Here is a 24,169-nt window from a genome sequence, read left to right on the forward strand (position 1 = left end):
ACAGATTCCTAGAAAATTCTTTTGAGGATTAATTAAGATGATGAATATGGAATATCCAGCAATGCCTGGTTCATACTAAAGGCTACTATGATTCAACTAATGGATAAATCAGTTAATGCTGTTTGATTTTCCTGCCACTTAATTTGTGCCTCTTTGTGGTGTGATGTAAATATTCCAGGTACATTAATTTTGCTACTAAACTATATTTCATAAAGTCAGAATCTCAAAATAACATGGCGAGACCTATAGAAATAATTTAAAACCACAGATCATAGAGCCTCAGATATGAAAGCATTCTAATCCAGTTGATCTTTCTTGTGATGAAGAAACTGTGACCCCAATTTTTTAAGTAAACTGTTAAAGATGACACAGTTATGAAGAGAGCTGGCCCCAACCAGGATTAAAAGTTTCTGGACTCCCAGGCCTGCACTCTTTCCATTACTTTCTTGTTTATTTCCTGTTTAGTAACTGCCTAAAGGCTGGATCACAACTCATATTCCTGTACCACCCATAGTCCTTATTCTGTTGTGAGAACATAGAGCAGCTACTTGGTAGATAATTGTGGATTGATCGATTGATTCATTCTTTGATTTGGCAATAGGAATTCTTTGGGAAAGGACTATGGAGTATGCACTATAGTTATCAACCTTTTGGTGCTTTTGACGCTGCTGTAAGCATGCAAAGGGTTCAACATGTACCACTTCTGTGCAGTGACCCAGGGTGGTGGGGAAAGGAAATGGGAGAGGAAGTTATATACATCTTGAGCAAATGAAGGTTTTCTATTTTTAGTCCTCGCTACTGTTTGGAAAGTACGGTTCCTGCTCATGGCAGTCTGGCATGTTTTTCCTTAGTGCCATTTCAAAAAGGGGAAAAAGATAAATATGGGAATTTTTGGTAGCGAAAATAGTTACTTGGTGAAATCACATAAGTTCCTCCTTTCTCTCTTGATCAAACCTCAAACCCACTAGGCACAGATTCCTCAACCTCAACTATGCATGTCAAAGGCTCATGCAGAAAAGGAGTCTGGAGTCAGCAAAACCTAGTTAGCAGGATATGCTGCAGTTCCACAGAGAGACAGGGGTGGGGAAGGCAGGGAGAGGGCATGGTGATGTTTCTTCATATTCAGTGGGCAGCTTGACCTGCTACCAGATTGTGGCCCACTGTAGAAACAGAACCCTGATACGTAGGAGAGAGACACATAGCATTATAGCACTTTTCTTAAGCTGTTTCTTCTGCCTGAATGTCTCTCCTTGGCAAAAGTTTCCCTGAGTATCTTGTTACCATGTCCCTAATTCAAGTAAATCAATTACTTCTATTTAGTAGTTATGATGGCTTTTTTGTGGGATTTTTTTCAATCATAATTTAAGGCTATATCAGTTATAATTAGGGAACAATAAAGAGCCTTCTGCTGGTAAATAAAATGACCTGATCTGCATTTAGATGGATTACTGTAATATAGTGGTACTTGACTGATTAGAAATGGCAATGATAGAATATCTTGGAGTCAAATTCAGGAGTCCATTGAGACAGACAAGAGCCTGAACTGCGGTGGTGGCCATGACCATGGAGAAGGGAAGCTGGAGTCAAAAGCAACTTGGAAAAAGGGGGCTGTGGGAAAAGGAGGGGTCCAGTATGCTTTGCAGGATTTTGTCTTTCTTCAGGGGAGATGGGTTTGCATCCTGTCTTGGTATTTGCTGAATAGGAAGAATCCTCTGAAAAATCAGAATTCTGAGACAAGTGTGATGTGAATATCATTAGGGGAAATGCTGATACCAGTAAGCAAATATTGCCCCTTGTCAATGAGAGGGAGAGGGGCACTACAGTCTCCAGACATAAATAGCTCTGCCTAGATAAAGTGTGGCAGTAATTAATGCTAATTTGTAGATATTGCTATATTGTTGTCATTGTTTTTTAATTGAATATGTATAAAGCTCCAACAGGGTGCTATAAATAATGCCAACTTATAGTTGACTTATCAGAACAGTCATAAGACTTTATATAACACCAATAAATGGAAACTCACAGCACCCCTTTGAGGTGGTAAATGTCTTTGTCATTTCTACAAATGAAGTAGATTGTGTTTGCTCTGTTGGCACTGTAGGTGAGAACACAGAACTGTGGAATGAGAGAAAAGTATTTTCCCTTTTCCCAGGAATTGGGTTAGAATACATTAGTAAAGAATCTCTTTAAATGTGTTCAGAGTTGTGGGATTTTAATTAAATTGTTCCAGTTATTGTTAGCACTATGATTAGCAAGAGGCAACCAAATTCCAGGCCAACAGATTCAAATTTAGTGTGGAAAAGAATTGGGAGAGCAATGAAGGGCTTGTTAAATGCAGATTACTAGGCCCTGCCCTCAAAGGTTTAGATTTTGTAAATTGGGGGTGGGGGGGCTAAGAATATACTCTTTTAATGGGCAACTCAGGTGCTTCTGTCCTTAAAGGAGGCTCAGCTTTTTTTCGAGACTTCAGTCTTTTCCTTATTGCAGGACTTGTCCTTGGCCACCAAAATCTAACTTTATCTTGAGACGAAGACTTTTTATTTAATAGCAGCAGGGTCTCCTAGAGCTTAACTAGTGTAATCATGTGATCTTCTCTTTTATGGAACATACCACCAGCTAACATTTTCAGAAGACCTACTGTATGTTTAGCATTGTATTGAACATATGATTCCCAGGACCTTATATCACCTGGATTTTAAATTGTCCCTGTGGGGTTTATATTGTTATTCACCTATTTTATAACGGGGAACTAAAACTAAGAGTATATGACTTGGTCAAACATCACCCTGGTTTAAATCCTTTTGATTTAAATCTTGGTGGGGCCTAGATTTCACCTGAAGTTTGAAGCACAGATGGGACGCTTTATGGTCCTGGGAGAGCTCGAAGTCGGTGGCAGAGCCCTTAGAAGTGGGCGAGGTGGAAGATGTAAAGCCAAAAGTTCACTTCGGAATGTGGAGAGATGGGAAGCGAAGGTAGGAATGACTGGTTCAGCTTTTCATTATTCTTTTGAGATTTGTCTTGTTTCTTTAATACGGACTAGGTGCTGAACTTACCAAGTAAGTAGCAGTCGTTGGGTTATCACTTGACTCGGAATATTCTGTGAAAAAGGAAACATTTCTCAGGAAAACCTGAAATGAGGCATGAGCAGAATTCTGGAGTCTCTCCTTACTTTCTCTAAAGGGTTTTTAATTTGAGGGAAGAATAGTGAGCCTTGTGTCCCTCAGACTGACTTCAGCCTCCCCCTAGTGAAGCAACAGTCTTGTCACAGCAGTCTGGAAGTTTGTATTCCCAGGATCTAAAGAAGAAATGCTCATGTGCTCAAGTCACGTTTATTTGCTGCTTTGTGGCATCATATTCATTCCTATTAAGGTGAGATCAATAGCTTTCTGATACAGTCTCATACTCACTTTTCATCAATGACAATCTTTTTCATAAAAAGTTGGAATTCCTGCTCAGAGTGTTGTTAATATAAATTGTCTGTGCACTGCCTAAAATATATGTGATTCATACCATGTGTTTATTCCCTCATCAACACTTAAGTCCCAAGATACAATTACCCCTGCCCACTCCCTCCTTCATCATGGGGACTGTTTACCCTTTAGGTATCTATTCCTTGGAGAAGGGCCAAGCTCCTTATACTCATATGCCTAGGGTTTGTGCACCTGCATGATTTGACCACAGCGGACCCTCTGAGCCTGATCGTACGCTATTTTTACCTAAAAAGAGCATTTGTGTTTGCCAGTGCTCTTACACAGTGCAGTGTTAATGTCTATGTGTCCTGAATATTTGATAAATATTTATGGAAAAGTGAATGAAAACTAAATGGGGAAATAGAAGGCAAAAGAGAAGAGTTTGGCTTTTTAACTGTAGTTACAGCCATTACCTAATTCTTGGTAACCTAATAGTCCCATATAATCTCAGTTTGATGCATGAAGGCAAGACCTTTCCCCTTTTGCATGTTCAGCCTGACGTCATGCAAATGCAAGATCTTTGGAGCTAATTCCAATTATTGCATTAACTACCCGAGTGACCCTAGAAAGGTCTCATTTTCTTTACAACCCTTCGTATTCTCTTTTATAAAACAGGAATAATAATATCTACTGAGTTTTAGGATTGCTGGGACAGCCCAATGACATAATGTTCATGAAAGTGCTTTTCTAAACTTAGGCACTTTTTCATTGATGATGACAGCACAGAGGGCCCTATGGTTTTCTGTTCCCATGTTCCCAGCAGTAACTGTGTCCCAGACTGTGTACAGTGGATGGGTAGCTGGCTAGTAGTGCTGCTGGCTCATAGGATATTTCCCAGAATGGTCTTGGAACAGGAAGTTCGACCAAGAGAGAAGGATGATCAGACTTAGGATCCTTATTAGGGAACTGATGCATCTTCTATTTTTAGAAAATATGATTCCTGCCATTTTAATTAAGCCCCTCCCCTTTCTACTCTTAGCCTTTGAGATAAGACAGAGTGTGTATTTGCCTTCTTCCCTCCTGCCTGCTTGCTTCGATGTGGCTGCTCTCATCTAGCCTTTTCTGTTTTCTTTCATCTGTTCTAGTGGCTCTCAAAACAATATAACTGAATGTGCTTTCTTTATAAAGTTGTTATCAGTGACCCTATTTTTGAAATGGGCATTTCAGGTTATATTTTGTTAGTATCTGCTGTATCATTTCCATAATTTCAACTATCAAAATAACACTCTAAAAAGAAACATAGTAATGTGATTCGAGTAAGTGGCTATAAGTGAAAAAAAAAATAACAAAAACTAAAACAAAATACTTTAAGCTCCTTATATTGTCAGATAGATTGCATTTATGTGAATGCGTCAGGATAGCAGCAGTTTTAAACTAGAAGAAAACAGAGAGAGGAAGTCCAATCCCCTCATTTTGCTGTTGAGAAAACAGAGTCTTACAAAGTGACAGTGATTTTCCCAGGGTCTCCCTCCTGAATTATGGCAGAACCAGGACAAAATGCCGAGTCTAGTGCTTCTGTGCTCCCTATGCTAACACATGCAACTCTGTTTATTACAGAGAATTCTGCGTTTGTACTGGATAGGTAATAAGTATCACTTTTCTGGGTCAACATTTCTGACTGTTCAGGCGTGTTCCAACATTAGTGCGCTTGTATGTTTCTAAGGAGGAAATTACTATACTGTCTCCTTGTACTTGACAGCACATTTGAGTGGGGGGACTGGGATTAGGAAGCATTGATTCAGGTCTCAGTGTCCCATCGTTATCATTGGGCTGTTTGTCCATTGGTAAATCACTTAAGCTTTCTGGTCCTTTTTTTCCTTCTTGGCAGGATCATGAGATTTTAATAGAAGCTAGGAGAGGTTCTCCTTGTGTGCAATGTCTGTGAATTTAAGTATCTCCACCCATTCTGACATCCCCCTTCCTGGAATTTCTGTAGTACTTGTTTGCACTTCCGTGTCAATATTGCATTCTGCGCTGGCTTAAGAATGGCCTCTTCTCCTTCCTTAATTTTGTTGATCTCGTCTTGCCAGTGAGGCTAGGAATCCTTGAAAAGTGCCTGTGCTCCTCTCTTTCACAGAGCTTCCTCATCTGGAAGATGGAGCGAGAGGAGCTTTCCCATTGATTCACAGGTTCTTAAGAAGATCAGTTGAAACAGTGTATAAGATATTGCTTTGGAGAAGATGTTTCACAATGTAAGGTGTTAAGGTTTTAGTCCTATTTCAGCTCCTTCCCTGAACTATTATCTCTGGTGAGAGAAATCACCTCTTTGGAGGAGTTTTATTATCTTTAAATGAAAATGTTGAAATAGCTACTAACATTACCCTTCCAGTTCTAATATTCCATGAGCCTGAATTCCCTTTTCTATGCTAATCATCTGTAATCGATTCTCTTGCTCTTTTCCAAATATCCTTGCACATCCTGAACAATGGCGGTTAGCACGTAGAATCAGAACCCCACAGATGTTTAAAGGAATTTCTCACTCCCTGTCCATTTCAATGGCGTGCCCTTTTGCTTTATAGCCCTGACTACGTGGTGGACCTGTGTTATCAAAATGCAAAATAAGAAAACAATCTTCCATGAGGTTTTAAAACATAATAGCAAAATTACCTGGCATGTTCTATTTTCTACTGCATTCTGCCGTGGAGACCAACAAGATTTTAGTAAGCCTGTTAAATTCATAGCTTCAAATGATTATTGTGCATCCCTCCCCCAACCAAAATATGAAAGTTTTCTTAACAGGAAACTAAACTGTTCCCCCTCACACACCTTTTAAAACTTGTGTCTCCTACTTGTATTATTTCATGTTAATTGTGTTATGCAAAGGATTCCTGGGAAAATGTCAATGATCCTAGATGATTTTATGGATATATATATATAGAGAGAGAGATTTTAAAGAGATGCATTTCCTTTTCACACTCACACAGAGAATACAGAAACAGCAGCTTTGTAAAGAGTTTGCTAAACCACGTGTGTGAACTGACTGACAAGATGGCTGTCAAGGAACCTGTTTCTTCATCTATAGCTAGCCTAGATAATCTGCAGATAATAAGCAGTGGCTTTCAAACTATCTTTTATAGAAGTGCTTCGGAAGACATTATTAGAGGAGGTGGACATGACCCAGTGGATGGTACCCCAGGATTTTCCTTCTTGTACTTGGATCAAAACATCTTTGTTTTTATCTCTTTCAAATAACGAAGTTCCATGTATGATTTCTTTTTCATACATGCTGCTTAAAAAGTGTGTGCCAAAGATCTATTTTAGTGTCAAATAATTAGTCTTATTGTGGCTATTCTTATGGTTCTTATTTTATCAATGGATGGTTAGATAATATATGTATTTATCCATATTATTATATGGTTACAGTATTCTCATACAAATTGACCTTTATTTTAATTGTAAGGAGCTACTTTAAGAATATCTTATTGATATTATTTCTGTTTTATGAGGATTTGAATTTGGTAGAAATGATTCAATGAGAAGGTGTAAATATAGTGAAAAGTGAAGGGTTTCTGTTGCTAATTCGTTTTGTTTTTGATTTTGATCTGCATAGAACAGTGAACAATGAGATGCTTGTGTATACTCAAGTAGAGAACCCATTTAAATCTATCCTTGCCCTTCCTTTTGACTGAGTTGGCTTGAACTCTGAGTTGGTCTAACTCTGGTGGGTTTGATCTGATTGCTGGTGGAGAGCAAAGAAAGTGGCAGCTAAATCCTGAAATGTCATTGCAGAGTGATACAGTATTAGAGTGTCATTTAGAGTGATACAGTATTAAAAAAATAAAATAATAATAAAAAAAAGGCTCATACCCCTCACTCATTTTTACAGAGGTAAAAGTTGAGATCCAGAAAGGCAAAGTGACTGCTTAATCGTGTCACAGATAGACCTGGCTTCCTGCAGCCACCCGCACGATTGAAGGGGTCTTGTGCTGGCTGCTGAGTAAGGCTGACTGTGTGAAATAGAGGCCTCCTTGGAGTACCTTGAGTAATGGAGTTTGTCTTAAGGATCTGTATGGATGAGATACGGCACCAGAAGGCTCAGTGTTGGGCAGATCTGTGGCTGACTCTTTCCATCTTTCTTACCGTCTCCTTCCTTTTCTTCTCCTTTCTTTCCTGCTCTTCCTCTCTTCCCTCTCTGTTCTTCTGCTTCTCTTTTATTTGCATGTCCACCATTCTCCTCTCTCCAGCGATGGGCTTCCTATCTCCTTTATGTTCTGATTGTTAATAATTAGTCAGGCACATCTTCCTTTTGGTTGAGCATGGCCACAGCTCATCCATATGGCAGCTTTCTTACATGTTTCTTAGTTCATAAGAGAAGGAAGTTTGTTTGTACATCTCATCTTTTTGTCACAGGCCAAAGGTTTCGTTTACCAGCCTGTTTATGGGCCTTGCTGAGGTGCCCAGCTGTGCTTCTGTGCCCAGCTGTGCCCAGCTGTGCTTCAGAACAGCCTCACTGTTCTGAAATGGAGTCACATGATCTGAAACATGGCTTGTTGGCAGCAAGGGCAGGGGGCCAGACTGTTTCCTTAAAAGGAGATATGGGTTTGCCAACATCACTAACTTTGGATGAATGTGTTAGGACTGGAAGGGGTGAGATGATAGGGAATACAAAGGAAAATACTGAAGCATTTATTAAGCCTAGTATTTAGGTTTTATCCTGATGTTTTTTGCTTCAAGTATACTAGAACCGTGAAAAACTGTCTTCTGTTGTTCCCTTATTTCATGTTTATTCGATGCCATGTTCCCAGTTGTCAAGCTACAATTCCACTTCAAATTGTGGAAATATTTTCTCTGTTATGAGTGCTATTGTATTTGCTCCAAAGATGGCATTTTGAGGCACCTTTCCCCACGGACCTTAACCTGTGGGAGTACGTGACCTTTTTAGATAAAGATACTCAGGTTTGAGACTGGTTTTGTACATTTAGAAAAATTGCATTGAACTGTATTTCTGTCAGCCATTAGATAATAAGCCTCTTAGCAAAGGGAATTGTTTTTGTTTTTAAATTTCTGTGTCTTCCAAAAACTGTTTTACAAAGAATCTCAAAGAACATAGTGAATTTGATATCACAGGCAAAATTGCAAGTAAGTTTATCCAGTGTACTGTAAACTCCTTGCAGTTGGGGAACGTGCCTTCTTTATACTGCATACTGTTTAGTACAAACTATTTCATGGAGCAGCGAGGGAGAAAAGCCATTCACACAGATCAACACTGAGGGTTACGCTATGAGCGCTGGTATTGTAAAGAATTAGACAAAGAAGGGTAAATTATCACATCTGTGGGGTCATCAGTAAAAGTCTTCTTGGAGAGGATGCATTTTATGAGGTAGATTAGTAGATGTTTGGAGAGGTGAACACGTCAACTAAGAGAGCGGGAAAGACGATGCACATCCCAACGTAAACTAAGGCAGTTTTTCCTAACTTCCAACATTTTTGGTTTCATTCAACAAAGTGACATTTTAATAGACAAAATAGGTCATATTTGCTGTCATTCTCACTACTGAATGCTGCCTGTCTGACTCAACATTGCCAGAATTTGTATAATGAGGCTGCTCATGGTTTTGTATAGCATGGGGGGTTATATTGAATAGCACTGTTACTATCTCCATTTTTATTTTTATCCAAATCCTTCTTGTTATTTGGATTGTCTATTGGTATTTTCACCACATCATTAATCATACAATATAACCCTAGGTTGTTTATAAGATAAAATACATATATTATTTATATTAAATATATATATATAATTTATATATATAAAATGTGTATATAAATTCACTTTCTACACACAAACATGCACACTCCCTTCCCCTCTCCACCTCACCCTTTTAAATGTTCATTGTGTTAGAAATCCACTTAGAACAGTTGTTCTCAAAGCGCGGTCCTCAGAACAACACCATTAGCATCACCTGAGAACTTGTTATCAAGTCCCTATAGTTTGACTCCAGAGCATTTACTACTATTCTCCTTGTGTTAGGGATGCTTTGGGGGAATAATTTAATAAAAAATGATCGAAAACAAGTGAAACAAAAATTGATTATATCTTCAGCCTTGTTAAGATAGATGATAAGTGGTTGAGCTATAGATAGATTAGACAGATACTTAGTTCTGTTGTTTCTAAAGAATATACCTTTTTAACTCCTTTTGTTAATGCCATTTTTTTTTTCACTGATATTAGAAATAAGGGAATAATGCATATTTTTAGTGTGATACTGGCTATTGACTGTAATTCTAAAATATAAACTTATTAGGTTAGGGACTAGCTCTTAATTGACTAGACTATTGCCGTTGGTTCTTTGTTTCCCTTAACAGCCTGAACAAGACCTCCCTTTTTAACAATGTGAATTTCATCATTAGGATCCTAATGTTTTTTCATAGCAGAGGACTTTGCAGTTAGTCCTAATCTCCTATATCAAAACTGAAATGAGTACTTAACAAATACATTGTTCTTATGCTAGGCAAGATCCATTTATTAGTAATGAATACTCTCACCATTTTGCAACAACTAAGGCCATAATTAGTTTAGGGAAGGATTATCTGTGGATGCTAAAACAATTGGGTGGAATGTTCTTGACAAGCCGAATATTAGCACAGTTTCAAAGTATCACCTTGCAGATAATTTATTAATTTAAAAAGGAAGAGGGCACTTTTATAATGGTGTGAAATCTGGCGCACACTATCTTAATCAAGTTGTTAAACTTGGCACCACCACACATGGGCCAAACTGACATCATGAACTTCTTGCTGTGATATGGGCAGGGCATCATTCATGTAATATTCCTGTCGAACTTTGTTTAACCTGCATCTAATTATCAGAAAAAATCAGATCATTGAAATTTTTAAGAGACTTGGCATGAATTTTTTCAAAAGTCAGCTTTATGAAAAACAAAAATAGGCTGGGAGTTTGTACTAAATGAAAAGGGACTAAAAAAGTATATCACTTTAATGTGTGAACTTCGATTGGATATTGGATAGAATTAACAACGGTAGATAAAAAGACATTACTGGTACCACTGTTGAAATTTGAGCATGTGTGTATTTTAGATAACACTGCACCCATGTTAAATTTCTTGGGTGTGATAATGGTATTGAAAAAATTAAGAGTTCTTAGGAGATGTAAGCTAGAAAAATGGGGGTAGGGGTAGTTTCTGCACATTTTACAAACGGTTTAATTGCAACAGCAAATAGAATTTATGTACCCACAGAGCAAGTGTGGTGGGAGGCCGGCCACTGGTGAATCTGGGTGAAGAGTGTGTGGGGAGAGTTCATTTTACTACCTGTTCAACTGTTCCATGTGTTAAAACTTTTTTGAAATGAAAAGTTTGAGCATAACCAATGAATAAACAACAACAAAAAAATGCAAATGAATGACCTTTCATAACTCATTACTGGTACTCTTTGTCTATTACCTGTAGTTAGTGAGTTAGAAATAGTTGGGCTAAAATTTGACCCATCTCAAGTGAGACTCTTGGAAGTGGCCCGACTATTTCACTCACGTTTTGCACATTTTGATTCTGATCTCTTGTTTTATAGACTGTTCTCATGTACTTAGTGGGGGAGTCATCATCCTGTTATTCTACTGGTGGTACTGAGAATTATGATTTCCCAAGTGATATTATGCCCTGACTGTGGTTTGGTGAGCTTTTATCACATGTGTATATGTAGAATGAATACAAATAAATATCTTACAGAAAATAACCTCTCATGCATGGTTTATTCATGGGGGTTTGTGGTTGTCAGTAAACAAATGTGGTCAAGCCACCTTTTTTGCCCACCTCTCACCCCACCTTCTTGTACCAGCCATTGCTACAGCGACCAGCTCTGCACAGGTATGACCTGGCAGCACCTGGCCTCACCTACAGTGCCTGTCCCTCACTTTCTGTCCTGGGTCTTCTCTGCCACCGTTCTACTTCTTGGGGCAAGTATAAAAGAATTTTAAATCCTGTAGACAACCCTAGACCAATGGAGAACTGCAGCTGAGGATAAGTATCTACTCCTCAGGTGGGAAGATCTGAAACACATTTTATAGGATTCCTCAGAGGGCTGGAGGGGAATGGGGCCCTAGTTGTCCGTGTTGCTGACCAGATCAATATAGCACCTTTGAATTGGCTTTTCTCCCATTTCTATTTAACTCTTCCTAGTCCTTTAGTATCATTTCTTAGGATTGACTCCCAAAATTAATGACTTATATGTGAACCTTTGTCACAGACATTGTTTTTTTGGGCGAAACTTGGACTAAGACAATGGAATCTTCCTAGTTAGGGTTGAAGAGTGTGGGAATTGTTATTGTTACAATGACCATTTTACAGGAGTTTATATGGTACCTGGAAGCAGCATTAGGTAAAAAATGAGGAGAATCTTCTTTGTTGTGATTTGGCAGGTCATTTAACCATCAGGTTTGACTGGCAAAGATACAGTGATAGTGAATTAAGGGGAAGACATGTTGGTAAGCCCGTAGGATTCTGTTAGCTGGTCATAGGATGGGGGTTCCTGGTATCTAGTATAAGATGTTGAGAATAGCAAGATAGCCCCTTAATTTAAAGGTACTAAGAGACTAGATAAATGAAAGTACCAAGAAAAAGATTGGTTTTGGGACTCGGGCAGGACCTCTGTTGTTTAAACTGAGACATACTATAGAGACTTGGGGTGTGAAAGAGGCCTATTCCAATCCATAATGAGGACTGAAATGTAGAAGCAATGCTATTATTACGAGGTGCAGTAGGGCAGCATGGGTGGTTTTGGTGCAAAGTCCCGCAGCCTTATGCTGGAACTTGTAAATACATTGCATCAACCTAGTATAAGAAACTGAAAATGGGGAGCAGTCCCAACCTAGAGGGAAGGGAGAATAAGGAGGCTTGAAACCAACTGAAGTCTTACAAGCACAGGCTGGTTGCACACCATAATTACTTGTTTCATTGTTTAGCTGAGGGAATTCTGTGACTTTTGAGTCTCAGGGGTAAGGTATCGTGGTGACTTAGGGCATAGGCAGTTGATGTACTTTCTGCTACCGTAAAGTACAGGTGTTAAAGACCTGATTAAATCCTGTCTCTTTCCTAATACCCTAAGGGAACACTTCATGAATGATGCTTCCCTTAAGAAGAATGATTAACAATAGATATATTATTCATAGTAATTTATAGTTACTGGTTGCTATGATTAATGCTATTTATGAAAATCATCATAATTATAGCACTTTACAATTTAACAAAGTATTTTCCGAGCCATTTTCTTATCTGAATCTTGTAACATCCCTTTGGCTTAGGTAGGGCAGATGATGTTCTCTACATTTTATAGATGTAGAAACTATGGCCCAGGGAAAAATTGAACCAGACTCCAATCCACGGCCATTGCCAATATATTGTGCTGTCTATGAGTATATAGAAATACAGTTATCAGATTCATGTTTATTACAATGTTATATATCTGCACACAAGAAAATCAAGTTTGCTCTGTTCTCAGTTGCCTTATATAACAATAGTGTCCTGCCTTTCCTTGTTGTACCAGGACCCATTACCCAAAGTGCTCATATAAATTTTAAAAGTTAAAGGGATCTTTTTAAAAATACCACAATATTTCATAGTTATTAATGCTTTTTTGGATATAGATGAGATCTCCTGTGATATAGGAGCACCTTGAAAACATCTGTTCCTGTGACAAAGACTCACAGGCCATAAAGAGTTAATCAGACCAGAAATTCAGACCCTGAGAACACACAACCAACCTGTCATATTACTGTTTTTTCATTTTTGTCTGTGGCAAGAGAGTTGAGGAAAAGCTCTCAATTTCACAGGGCCTACCTTCAAATCTGAGTCATATAGGTTGATATACACAAACAGAACTGTGCACTTATATGCACACACATGCACATGTGTCACACACACACACACACACACACACACACACACACACTGAGACTTTTTGGTTCTCTTTTTATACCATATACCACAGCATCCATTACTTCCTGTTGTACCTCTAGTTGCTTTTACCCCAAAGGTGTTGATGTGGAAAAGGCTACTGTCTCGGCCTATGACATAGTCTGCCATTATTCATTCATCTATTTACGCAAATATTTATTGGACACTTTCATGGGTCAGGCCCTGAGCAATCATTCTTGCTCTCATGAAGCTCACGCTATCTCAGGGGAGAGACTGACAATAAACAGACAAATCCACATAAAGGATAATGTTAGATGGTGGTAGATATAGTTGCAAAAGTAAATAAAACATGGTGTGGGGATAGAGTGACATAGAGGGGTCATAACAATATATGCAAAATGAGAAAATCATGAGATGGCTGCTTTAGATAATATGATAAAATGTACCCATGTGAGGGCTGGCAAGCAGGGCTGCCAACTGCCTCATGAGGCAGACAGCAATCCACCTTTCGCTCCAAGGGGCTGCGCCACAGCTTCATAGATAGTTGATGTTATTGGTGTGCCTGGGATCTGTCAGGTCCATGAGGGATTAACTCAAGCTAGTTAAACTCACAAGAGATCGACTCATATACCAGGTCCCATGAAGTTACTTTAATGCCAACTTCAATGAGTCCCAGGACTCAGGGAAGATGGCTTGGTGAGCAAGTTACTAGGGGAGGAGGAACTGGTGGTCTCAGCAGGCAATGCCATTATGCACTATGCCTGATGCAGCATATTAACTAAAAGGATAGATTTACTCGAAGTTGTAAGATTTAATGTTAGCCTGTCAGGGCACTCTATTTTTGTTGTTACTGAGGTTATTGTGGTTTCTTGGCTAATACTTTTTCTAAACTCTTGCAGACTCTAGATACTATTCTGATATTTACCCTCCTTAGACAAGTCCAATAGAGTTGATTAGATTATAGTAACTTCCCATCTTGTTGAAAACAAACTTTGGTCTCTTGATGGAGACTTTAAGGGACTCTCCCATCACATATACATGATCTTTATTACATTGTCACCTTAAAAGATTATTTTTGCCTGACCCTGCTTCGAAATCCTAGACCCACCTCACTATATATCTACTTGTCTTGAACTCTAGGCAGGCTGCTTTTTTTCCCAAGCCAGCTCACAAGTCCCGGAGATGCCCTACAACAGTCTTCTTGCCCTCTCCTCTCCTCTCCTCTCCTCTCATTAATTCTGAGTGCAGGTAGCATGGGGCATCACCACATGAAATCCATAGATCCCTGACTTCATCATCAGGATTCACTGCTGCATGCTTCCTGCCCTTGGCCAGACCTGAGTGGTCTCTTTCTAGTTCATGTTTTAGGTGCCTCGCCTAAGTCTTGCCCCCTCTCTCTTGCACATATACACCTCACACCCACTGATCCGCAGACACCCAAGAACTTTCATGCTTTCATGTTTTCAAGTGTTGATTCCTGTTTCTAGTCTCCCTTTCTTGCCCCTTGCTGCTCCTAAAATGTCATCATTCTATGCAGTGCTTCTTGAACACAAAAAGCTTGCGATATACAGATTCTTGAACAAAAAAAGTTTGCAATATCTCCCCAGTTGGTTCTGCCCCTTAAGTGCTGGGATGGAGACATTTTCTTTTACTTGTATACTTACCAAAAATCAAGCAAAACAACAACAACAACAAACTTCTAGGCTGGCCAGTTAGCTCGGTTGGCTAGAGTGTGGTGCTGATAACACAAGGGTCCAGAGTTGAATCCATGTACTGGCTATCTATAAAGTGTGTGACTTTAGGAAAAACACCTCATATTTTTCAGTTTTCTTATCTGTTAAAAAGAGATAATTCTACTTTACTGAGATTTTATTAAAGCTAAAAAATGAGGTGTGGGAAAACTTGGACAAAGCCACATTATAACTGGAGAAATGAACTTATAATGATGTCAACAGAAACTTCCTTTTTTAACATGTTTGTGTTGCTTTCAGGGGAATCCTGGAGGCAAGACCCTTGAGGAGAGACGCTCCAGCCTGGACGCCGAGATCGACTCCTTGACCAGTATCTTGGCCGACCTCGAGTGCAGCTCTCCCTACAAGCCACGGCCTCCACAGGTCAGTGCTGCCCGAAAATGTGTCATTCTAGGGCCAGCCACCGATATTCTGCTCTTATCTGAAAGAAACTTCTTGTTATAGAGCCCTTTAACTCTTTTTTGACCTTTTCAGAGCCAGTGGCCTAGGTTGGCTTTTTATTAATATCAACATGTGTTAGTTAAGTGGCAGAAACTTCTTAAATTGATTTTATTAAAATAACAAAATGATGTTATTCAAAAATTCAATAAAAAAGTAAATCTCTTCTATTCCATTGCTTTCTTCTTTTCTAGCTTTGCCTATCTGGATATTCTGTGGCAGGTTGTTATGATCTTCACAAATATGACTTAGCATAGCTATGTAAGACTGAGGTGAGGAGCTATGTCTTTTGTGAAGAAATCCCTTATGTTTGATATTGAGGTGGTTTCCATGCTTTGGGTCATTGTTTTAGGCAGTGCTATAAGGGACATGTATGTGTCTGTTCTCTTTGGAGCTATTTCCCTGCCTCAGACTCCTAAGAGTGAGATTCCTACATTGAGGAGTATGATTACTTTCTTTACTTTCCAAAGGTGGTAAATGGCTTATCCTGGCACTAGCAATTTGAATATATCAGTTTCTCCTCAAGCTCACCAGAATTTAATAATAGCAATTAATTTGTATTTTTTAAGTGCAAAAAGTGCCTTATCAGTTTTTCTTTGCATTTTTTTTTTTGCTTGCTTTGGAGCTTGGCTATTTTTCTGCATCTTAGTTTATTATCTGTATTTCCGAAGCTGATCTTCTCCCACTAGTGATCATTCCCTGCCTGTCTGAGTTCTTGAGAGGGTCATGACAAATCTCTTTCAGGGCCTCCAAGTCCTCAGAAGACAGCCGTCAGAACTCTAGATGCAAACATTGGACACGCACTATTGTCTCTGTATTTCTTGACTCTTGTGTGACGTTTTCTTGACCAAGTGACAGTGCATACAGCACGCTGAGTCCTTCTCCAATTCTTGAGCAACAGCTGCTGTATTAACAATGGTTCCTTTCAAGAATTAACAACCAGTCCTTCTCTTCTGTTGTCAATCATTACAACATTTAACTGCACATAAGTTTGTGGTGCTTTCTTCTTTAGACATATTCCTATTACCTTTCCTAAACATATAATGGGATTGTCAGCTATGTGGGGGTACAAGGCAAAAATATACTAGAGCTGAGCTCTTTCTTAGTTATCTCTGCTCTTGGCTCCACCAGTCCCGTCAGCAGTAAAAATGTACTTCATTCCTGTAAACATGTACTGAACTGCTAGTACATAGCAGGTACTGTGGTCCTTCAGAGGAACTGATAGGAATTGGAAAGTGGATGGTTGAAAGGCAGAGAGTTGTCATCTTCCAGGAGACCATATTGTTACATAAGTTACACTATGGTCGATATTGCAGAAGCATAAGGAAGAGAGTGATAGATTCTTTCAAAGGTGGCAGAATCTGAGAATTCTCCTCAGAAGACTTGCATATGTTAGCTGGAGAGATGGATGGAATTGTTCTGCTGAAGACAAGAGAGGAGAACAGTCTCAGCCACAGGGCAGGAAGGTCTAGGCTGCAATTCAGAGGACTGAAAGCCACCAGGTGGCTGCAGATGAAGCTAATGAAGGTTTGAAGTGAACTATGTGACTGGAAGGTTGACAGCCTGTGGACAAGTTTGAATGCTAGATGAAGATTTTAGCCTATCTTTTGTAGATAATGGGAATAACTGAAGGTTCTCAAGCAGGGAAAGCAAGAATTCATTCTGAAAAGGGGAACAAAACCAACTCTGGAAACATGAAGGAGGATGGGGCCAAGTCAGAGAAATATTCTCGATCTTACTTTATAGTTTTTGACCGTTGTTTGGTGTTCAGCAATTTTCCAGTTCCACGCAAATGAATACCTCCAGCTCAGTTTCTTAGGACAGCAAGGCCGTGGACTTTGCCACTGGACTCAACCATATTATGCTCAAATGCTTGTATTTCTTTCTTTTTTAACAGGGCTTTTGCTTAACTGATTTTTTCTCTCTCCTAAATTCTTGTAACCTAATACATATTGAGGAGATTATGCTCTGAGGTTTTTGCTTAATATAGCCTTCATTCTTTAAGGCTGTGTCTACACAGTCTTCGCATAAACCACTACATTTTAGTAGGCTTGTTCAGCAGCTATGTTTTTGTTTGAGCAATCTTTCCGAGCACACAAACTCATAATCCCTGGTATTTGGACAGTACTTTACTGATTGTAAAGCACTTCCACATATATTCTCACATGGGTGATATATAGATATCTGAACTCTGAGATATAGATAAGTGTGCTTATTTCATGAATGAAGAAACTAAGACTTAGTGGAAAAGTGACTTGTCTTTGGCTATATGGCTGTTTGGTGAGCAAAACTGGACCTTGAATGTAAGCTTGTGCTTGATTTTAAGTTCTAAAACCTGATTGAGGATATCAGGTCCTTTTTTATTTTTTTTAAAAGTCTTTAACCATTGGCAAAAACTATAAAATCAGTTATATGAGTGATATGGCTTTCCCATACAAAGAAAAACATTCAGAAGGTTAAAAAAATTAATTATGATGGCCCTTAAGTAGATAAGCTTATAATTAGGGTAAAATCTACTTTCGATGTGCCTGTTCCATTCAAAAATTAAAGGATGATCCATTCTAATTTTTTATTATTATTATTATTATTCTAGTTTTGGAAAGCAAGAGTTAATTGAGAGATATAGCTTATCCTTCTGAGTTATCTTCTGGTGGAACTGAATTGGATGTGTTAGTATTTATCAGTTAACATAATTATATGCTATGAGAACAATAATCAGACACTTAAAATATTAAAAATATGTGCCAAGAGTAGATGACGTCTGCAGTAGACGATATTGTGTTGTAATTAAAAGGTACTTGAAAAGTCCTAGAAATGTAGACTGTTTATGCCTAACTTTGATGTTTCCATTTTTGATTCAAAGCAAATTTCAAAACCTGTTGTGTCACCTGACTACTTAAAGTAGGCTAGTAGGTCTGTGGTTTCTCATTAGTCAAGCATGTGTCCTGTGCTTTCTCAAATCCACCTCTGAATCACCTCTGTAAGGCTGCTTTGACTCATGGATCTCAGGGAAAATAATATGTATATATGGAATGTTTGTGTAGTAAGAGGTCCCAGGGAGCCCCCCACTCACATAACAGCTCTGAAAAATGTCTGAGCTCTTGAAAGTAGGTTTTACTGAGGCATTTTCCTACTTTTTTTTTCTAAGAAGCATTTCCCACTCCTAGATTTCCTGACTTTAGTTCTTTTCACTTATTTATCCATATGTTTATTTGGAAAATGTGGCTTAATTCCACATATTCATTCATTCATTTATTCATTCACCTAACATTATATTGAGATCCTATTATGCATTAGGCATTGGAGATATAAAGGTTAGTATCAACATGTCCTTGCTCTGAAGTAATTCTTAATCTTACAGAAGAGGTAAGTGCATAAGCAATCCAAAGGGACACAGAAGAAGGACTTCAGTGTGCTACTTAATGATCATGTGACTCACCATCTGTTGAAATTGTTGAGAAATAAAACATAGGCATATCAACACCACACCTTACACCTTTCGGTGTCAGAAAGGACTGCATAGAGCAGGTAGCATTTGAGTTCACTTGACTGAATGTATTATGAGAACATGGTACTCAAGGTGCCAGAATAACAGGAATGAGAAAGTCAAGGAATGTTGAAGGTGAATGCATTGTTTAAAAAATAAGTTTGTCTAATTGCAATATAGGGTATGTGGGGTGTAAAGGGAGAAAGCAGATGAAAAAATCTAATGTACTTAGTATCTAAGTACCTCTTGATGCCCAAGCTCTGTCACAGTAAAGAGGAGAAATTTAGGGGGATAGCAACAGTGTTTCTGGCTTCAGTTGGTTTGTTAATAACACCTTTAGCAAAGTTTGCATAAAAGGTATAAATATACATCCATAACATTGCATGAATGCAATTAAACTACCTTAGTGTTTGGAACTAAAATTGTTAAATATTTAAAAATGTGCGTATTAGGGAGTAGTTTTAGAAGAACTGATGTGAAAAATTCAGAGGTGGTTGTGGGGCAAATTGCAGACCCAGTATGATCACAGAGTATCAGAGATTGGCTGAGCCTTACAGGTCATGTAGCCAAACTTTTTCTTTACAGAAGGAAAGATTTTTTGCCCAGAAAGGGAAAGAATATTGTTCAAGTAGGCTCAGTTAGAATTAGGCTGAATGATTCTTTTTATTTTTCTTGAACCATAGCATAACGGTTCTATGTAATGATAACAGCAACCAAGAGACAGTTTGGTTCCTTTTAGTATCATAATTAGTTTATTCCAAAATGTCTTTCCTTTATAACACTTTCTTTAAAATATGTTTTGGAAACATAACAAAGAATTAAATATATCAAAAACATACCTCAAAGGTAAACAGGAAATTTACGACAATATGGCAACCTTGAGTTAGTGTATGTCTAATCCCCACACGTTTGTTAGTAGAAGTACAGCCTAGACTCATAGGAGGAGCAACACAGGGGGTCAGCCTGAAATTCTGTTTCTTAGAAGACAGGGAATCAATCATGAAGTTACATGGCTTTTTTGTTTGTTTGTTTGTTTGTTTAATTTTGTTTTGTTTTCCTTCTCTCGAGAGAGCCAGGGCTACAGTGCTGGTCTTCTAATTCCTAGTATCAGGCTGCCTTTTCTTCCCCACAGTTTGGTAGTGTTGGAGTTGATGCCTTGGTGATTTGGAAGAATTTTCAGTTATGTTATATTGATATTTCATGGTAACTGTGTATTTAGTAATTTTTGAATCAAGTTGCTTTTGAATGGATCAAATGGTATTTTACTATTCTCATTTAGACTAGTGTCATACTGTGAAATATTATGTATTGGTCTCTACCCCCAGTTCCTGACGTTCCTGGAATGCTTATAATTTCCTAAATGATAAGGGTGGTAGAGTGTCTTTTATTCTAATATTATCTTGTCTTTGACCCTGGTTTCTGACACATTTCCTAAATCCCTTGGAATTTCCTGGGAGATAGAATCATCCTTTAATCTAATGAAGCAACTCTGGGTGGTCTCTTGGATGGGGACTGGTCACCAGAAAGACAAGTCATGATTAGAAGCTTGGAACTTTCAGGTCTACACCCCATCCTGTGGGGAGGTGATAGGAGAACTGGAGATTGTATTAATAATAGATCATGCTTACATAACGAAGGCTGCAAGGCAATCCCTAAAGTATGGAGTTTGGAGAGCTTCCAGGTTGGTGAAAACATCAATATGCCAGGAGGATGGTGCACCCCAACTCACTAGGGACAGAAGATTCTGCGCTCAGGACCCTTATGGACCTAGCCCTATGAACTTCTTCATCTGGCTGTCAATCTGCATCCATTATCACATCCTTTATAGTAAACTGGTGGATGTAACTGGTACATGTCCAAGTTTTGTGAATTATTCATTCTAGCAATTTATCAAACCCCAAGAGGAGGCCACAAGAACCCCCAATTTGTAGCCAAGTCGTACACGTAGGGGCAGTCTTGTGAGATTGAGCCCTTAATCTGTGAGATCTGCACTAACTCCAAGTAGATAGTGTTAGAAGTGAATTGAATTGTAGGACACCCAGCTGGTGTAAGAGAATTGGTTGATGTGTGAAAACAAACAAACAAACATTTGGTGTCAAAAATGAAGAGCTCTGTGAGTTGTACAGAGAAAACAGGCCAGTTTTTCTTCTTCAACTAATATGAACAAATTTGGAGAGATTTGCGGGGTAAGGATAGGGTGGGGCATAATTTTACAGCCTCATCTCCAAGTTTTTCAAGAGGAAGAAGCACTGTATTCTCAGTTCCATGTGGTCACCTCTCTAGAAAGAGCTCCATTTGTGTGAACTTCTCCACATCACTAGTCTGAGTTTCCTTTTTTTTGTTTCCAAAATGAGCATGGTAACCACAATCCATTCCCCTTTTGCAGAGATTCAATATTATTTTTGCAGCTACAGGAAATAAGACGTTGGCTTAAAGCAAGAGTCCACTCAGGCCTTCTCATTTCATTTTAGGATTGCTAGCTTGTATCTGGAGGGTGCTTATTTAAAGCTTCAGGTCTTTGAAATTTGGGGATGATCCTTTCTGAATGCTGTTTATCCTATGGAAGATACATTTAACTTCCTCGTATAAAGCATTTAAAAATTACTGTAACTTCTTAGCCTGTTTGGAAACTAAATACTTAAATGCCGTCTGGTCATATGGACACATCTTTAATTACAATCCCAGAGCTCCCACACTGGGTTGCTTTCATAGAGCAATAATCTATGAGGCAACCTGAGAAATTCTTTCAGGTGTTTGTGTGTTGGATTGAAGGCTTTTTATTAGGAATTCATGTGGCTTGAGGGCTTGGATGCAGGGTAATCAGGGTGGAGTCTTGTGGTGCCAGGTATCTTCTGTTCTCTTGTGCTCTGTGTTCTAGCTTGCAAAAGCCATGAGCAGCTGCAGGGGAGATTCATTGGTAATTAAATTTTTAATATTTCATATTATTCAGTGCAACCCAAACATGTAGGCTACTGGGAAATGAAAGCTGCAACATGTTGATACTGTGTGATGAGACATAGGCTGTCTCTGCAGACTAGGGACTTTGCTGTTTTTTGGTTCAGGCTCTTGGGAGCTGAGATAGGAACTGGGTATTACTCCGTTGAAAAAGAGACTAAGTGTGGGTAGTGGCGTTTTCCTCTTCCCATATTCTCCTGGGAAAAATTTAGGAGTGTACCATGATTTGCTAAGAAATGGGTTTTTCTATATATCTGCATTGTCTGCTTACTAATTGCTTTCTTTGAAATGATAAAAGTTGGGAAAGTTGAAACATTGTACAAACCTCATGTATGAGTTATTAACTGGAATAGAATATGCAAAATACCGTTTTAAAAGAAAAAAACAATCTAATTCTTTGCAATGCCCATGTTTAGAGGATCTGAGTTATTTTGAATCAGTCTGTACCTGCCAGAAAACTTCCAACAGTTCAATAACAGTGAGGTGGGGGTGGAGGAGTGGTTAGCTGACTCAAAGTTGCATGCCATGGGTTTTATGGCAGGCAATTAATTTTAGATTTTATATAATTGCATCTCAATGACATTTATACCTCCTATTTCGTTTTTAGAAAATGTTGTTTGTATATGTGTCTAAGTTAACTTTTAAAGTTTGTTTTGAGTGCCATGAAAATGTAACATTTTCTGAGTAGAAATTAAGCCCCGAAATCTACTTTGCATTGTACCTCTACAAAACTTTTGCACAGAAATGTCCATTTTCACATGTCCCAGTATAAGAATCTGTTCTGAGTGTATGTTAGCTCCTAACAGTGACGGGGAGGAAACTGAGCAGGGAGCTGTTGTTGAATCCTGTGGAGAACTCATTCTGCTGAAGCTTGGGGTGTGTGGGGAGGCATCTTCTGCGGTACCCCAGCCATGGTCCCTGTAGCCTTCAACTGTGGTTTGTTTTCTAGACCTTGTTGAGTCCTCAGTCCAGAGATGATTGTGGTACATGACAGTGAATCACTCAATGCAGGCATTGGTTTAAAAAGAAATGCACAAGCTGCCTGTTGCGTTTCCATATTTTACAACAGCATCTTAGTGGAAATAATTAGCCCTATGTCTATGCAGAAGCACACATCACATTTGCAAAATTAAAGAGCATTCTTGTCAGGACTGGTTTCTCTATTTCGTTTTCCTCTCCCACTGTTTAAATATCTATTTCGGTAGTAGCCTTAGTCTGAAACCCCATGGTCCTTTTCTTTTTTTAATTTAAAAAGCAAATAAACAACAAATTCAAATTCAGCTATGTTTTTTTACTCAGGAGAACTATACTTAACTATGGTAAATACATAAGATTGTTGTGTTTTAAAAGAAAAAGCCATGTTTCAGACAAAGTATAGTCATTGTTTTGTCCATTTTGACACCCATTTCTTTTTATGCTTTATAGCCAAACTAAAGTATAGTGATGGTAATGATGTTCTCTCTACACAGAAGGTTGGAGGTGGTTAATAACCAGTCCTACATATCGCCACTTGTCATAGTGAGTAACTTGTGTGCCTTCCACAGAAAATATCACAAAATATCACACTGAAGTTTAACAGCTAAGGTTCTTCTCACATTGTGGAAAAATTACTGGGAAAGACAAATATTGCCCATCAGTGGATATATTAGTTACAAATGTGAAAATTTTGTTTATTATGTTTCACGATTTAAACATACAGACTTCCTTTTGAAACTGTAAACTGGAATTGTATTTAAATAATAAGGATAAAAATTGGGCACATCCTGCTGTTAAGGAGCAGTTATAGTTTTCATTTGTAAGTGCAGGCAGAATCATTTGTGAATTTTGGAATTTGTCTCTCTGCTTTGGACCCTGAGCCCACCTAAGCTTTGTTGCTGTGTTGAAGTTCAGCACCGTAGAAGGGGATTGAATTGAATTTCATTGTACTGAGTCAGAAATTACTCAAATGTGAAGTAAAAACTCTAGAAATTTTACCTCACAGAGTATACTAGAAATTTTACCTCACAGAGCATACCTTATAGACAATATAAACATGTAAAATGCCTTAAGCTTGAACAGCAAAGGAATAATTGTGATAAATACAAGACTATGAAGTCCCTGAGGCAAGATTATCATTTGTTTCCTGGCACGTAAGAGGCACTGAAATTCATGTTTGCTGAAGAAATAAATTAATGCTTTCATCAAATCTAAACATCTCTG

At 38.5% G+C, this 24,169-nt stretch overlaps 1 protein-coding gene across 10 annotated transcripts in view; it reads left to right on the forward strand.

Moving 5' to 3' along the window:
• LPP (LIM domain containing preferred translocation partner in lipoma) overlaps positions 1-24,169 on the forward strand; it is a 670,167-nt gene that overhangs the window by 305,032 nt on the left and 340,966 nt on the right. For all 10 annotated transcript variants that reach the window (XM_063111732.1, XM_063111742.1, XM_063111717.1 and 7 more), the window contains one exon: positions 15,331-15,453. In XM_063111732.1, coding sequence (XP_062967802.1) covers positions 15,331-15,453 — 123 coding nt within the window. The remainder of the gene's footprint in view (positions 1-15,330; positions 15,454-24,169) is intronic.

This window comes from Cynocephalus volans, chromosome 1 (assembly GCF_027409185.1).
Source record: "Cynocephalus volans isolate mCynVol1 chromosome 1, mCynVol1.pri, whole genome shotgun sequence".
NCBI lineage: Eukaryota > Metazoa > Chordata > Mammalia > Dermoptera > Cynocephalidae > Cynocephalus > Cynocephalus volans.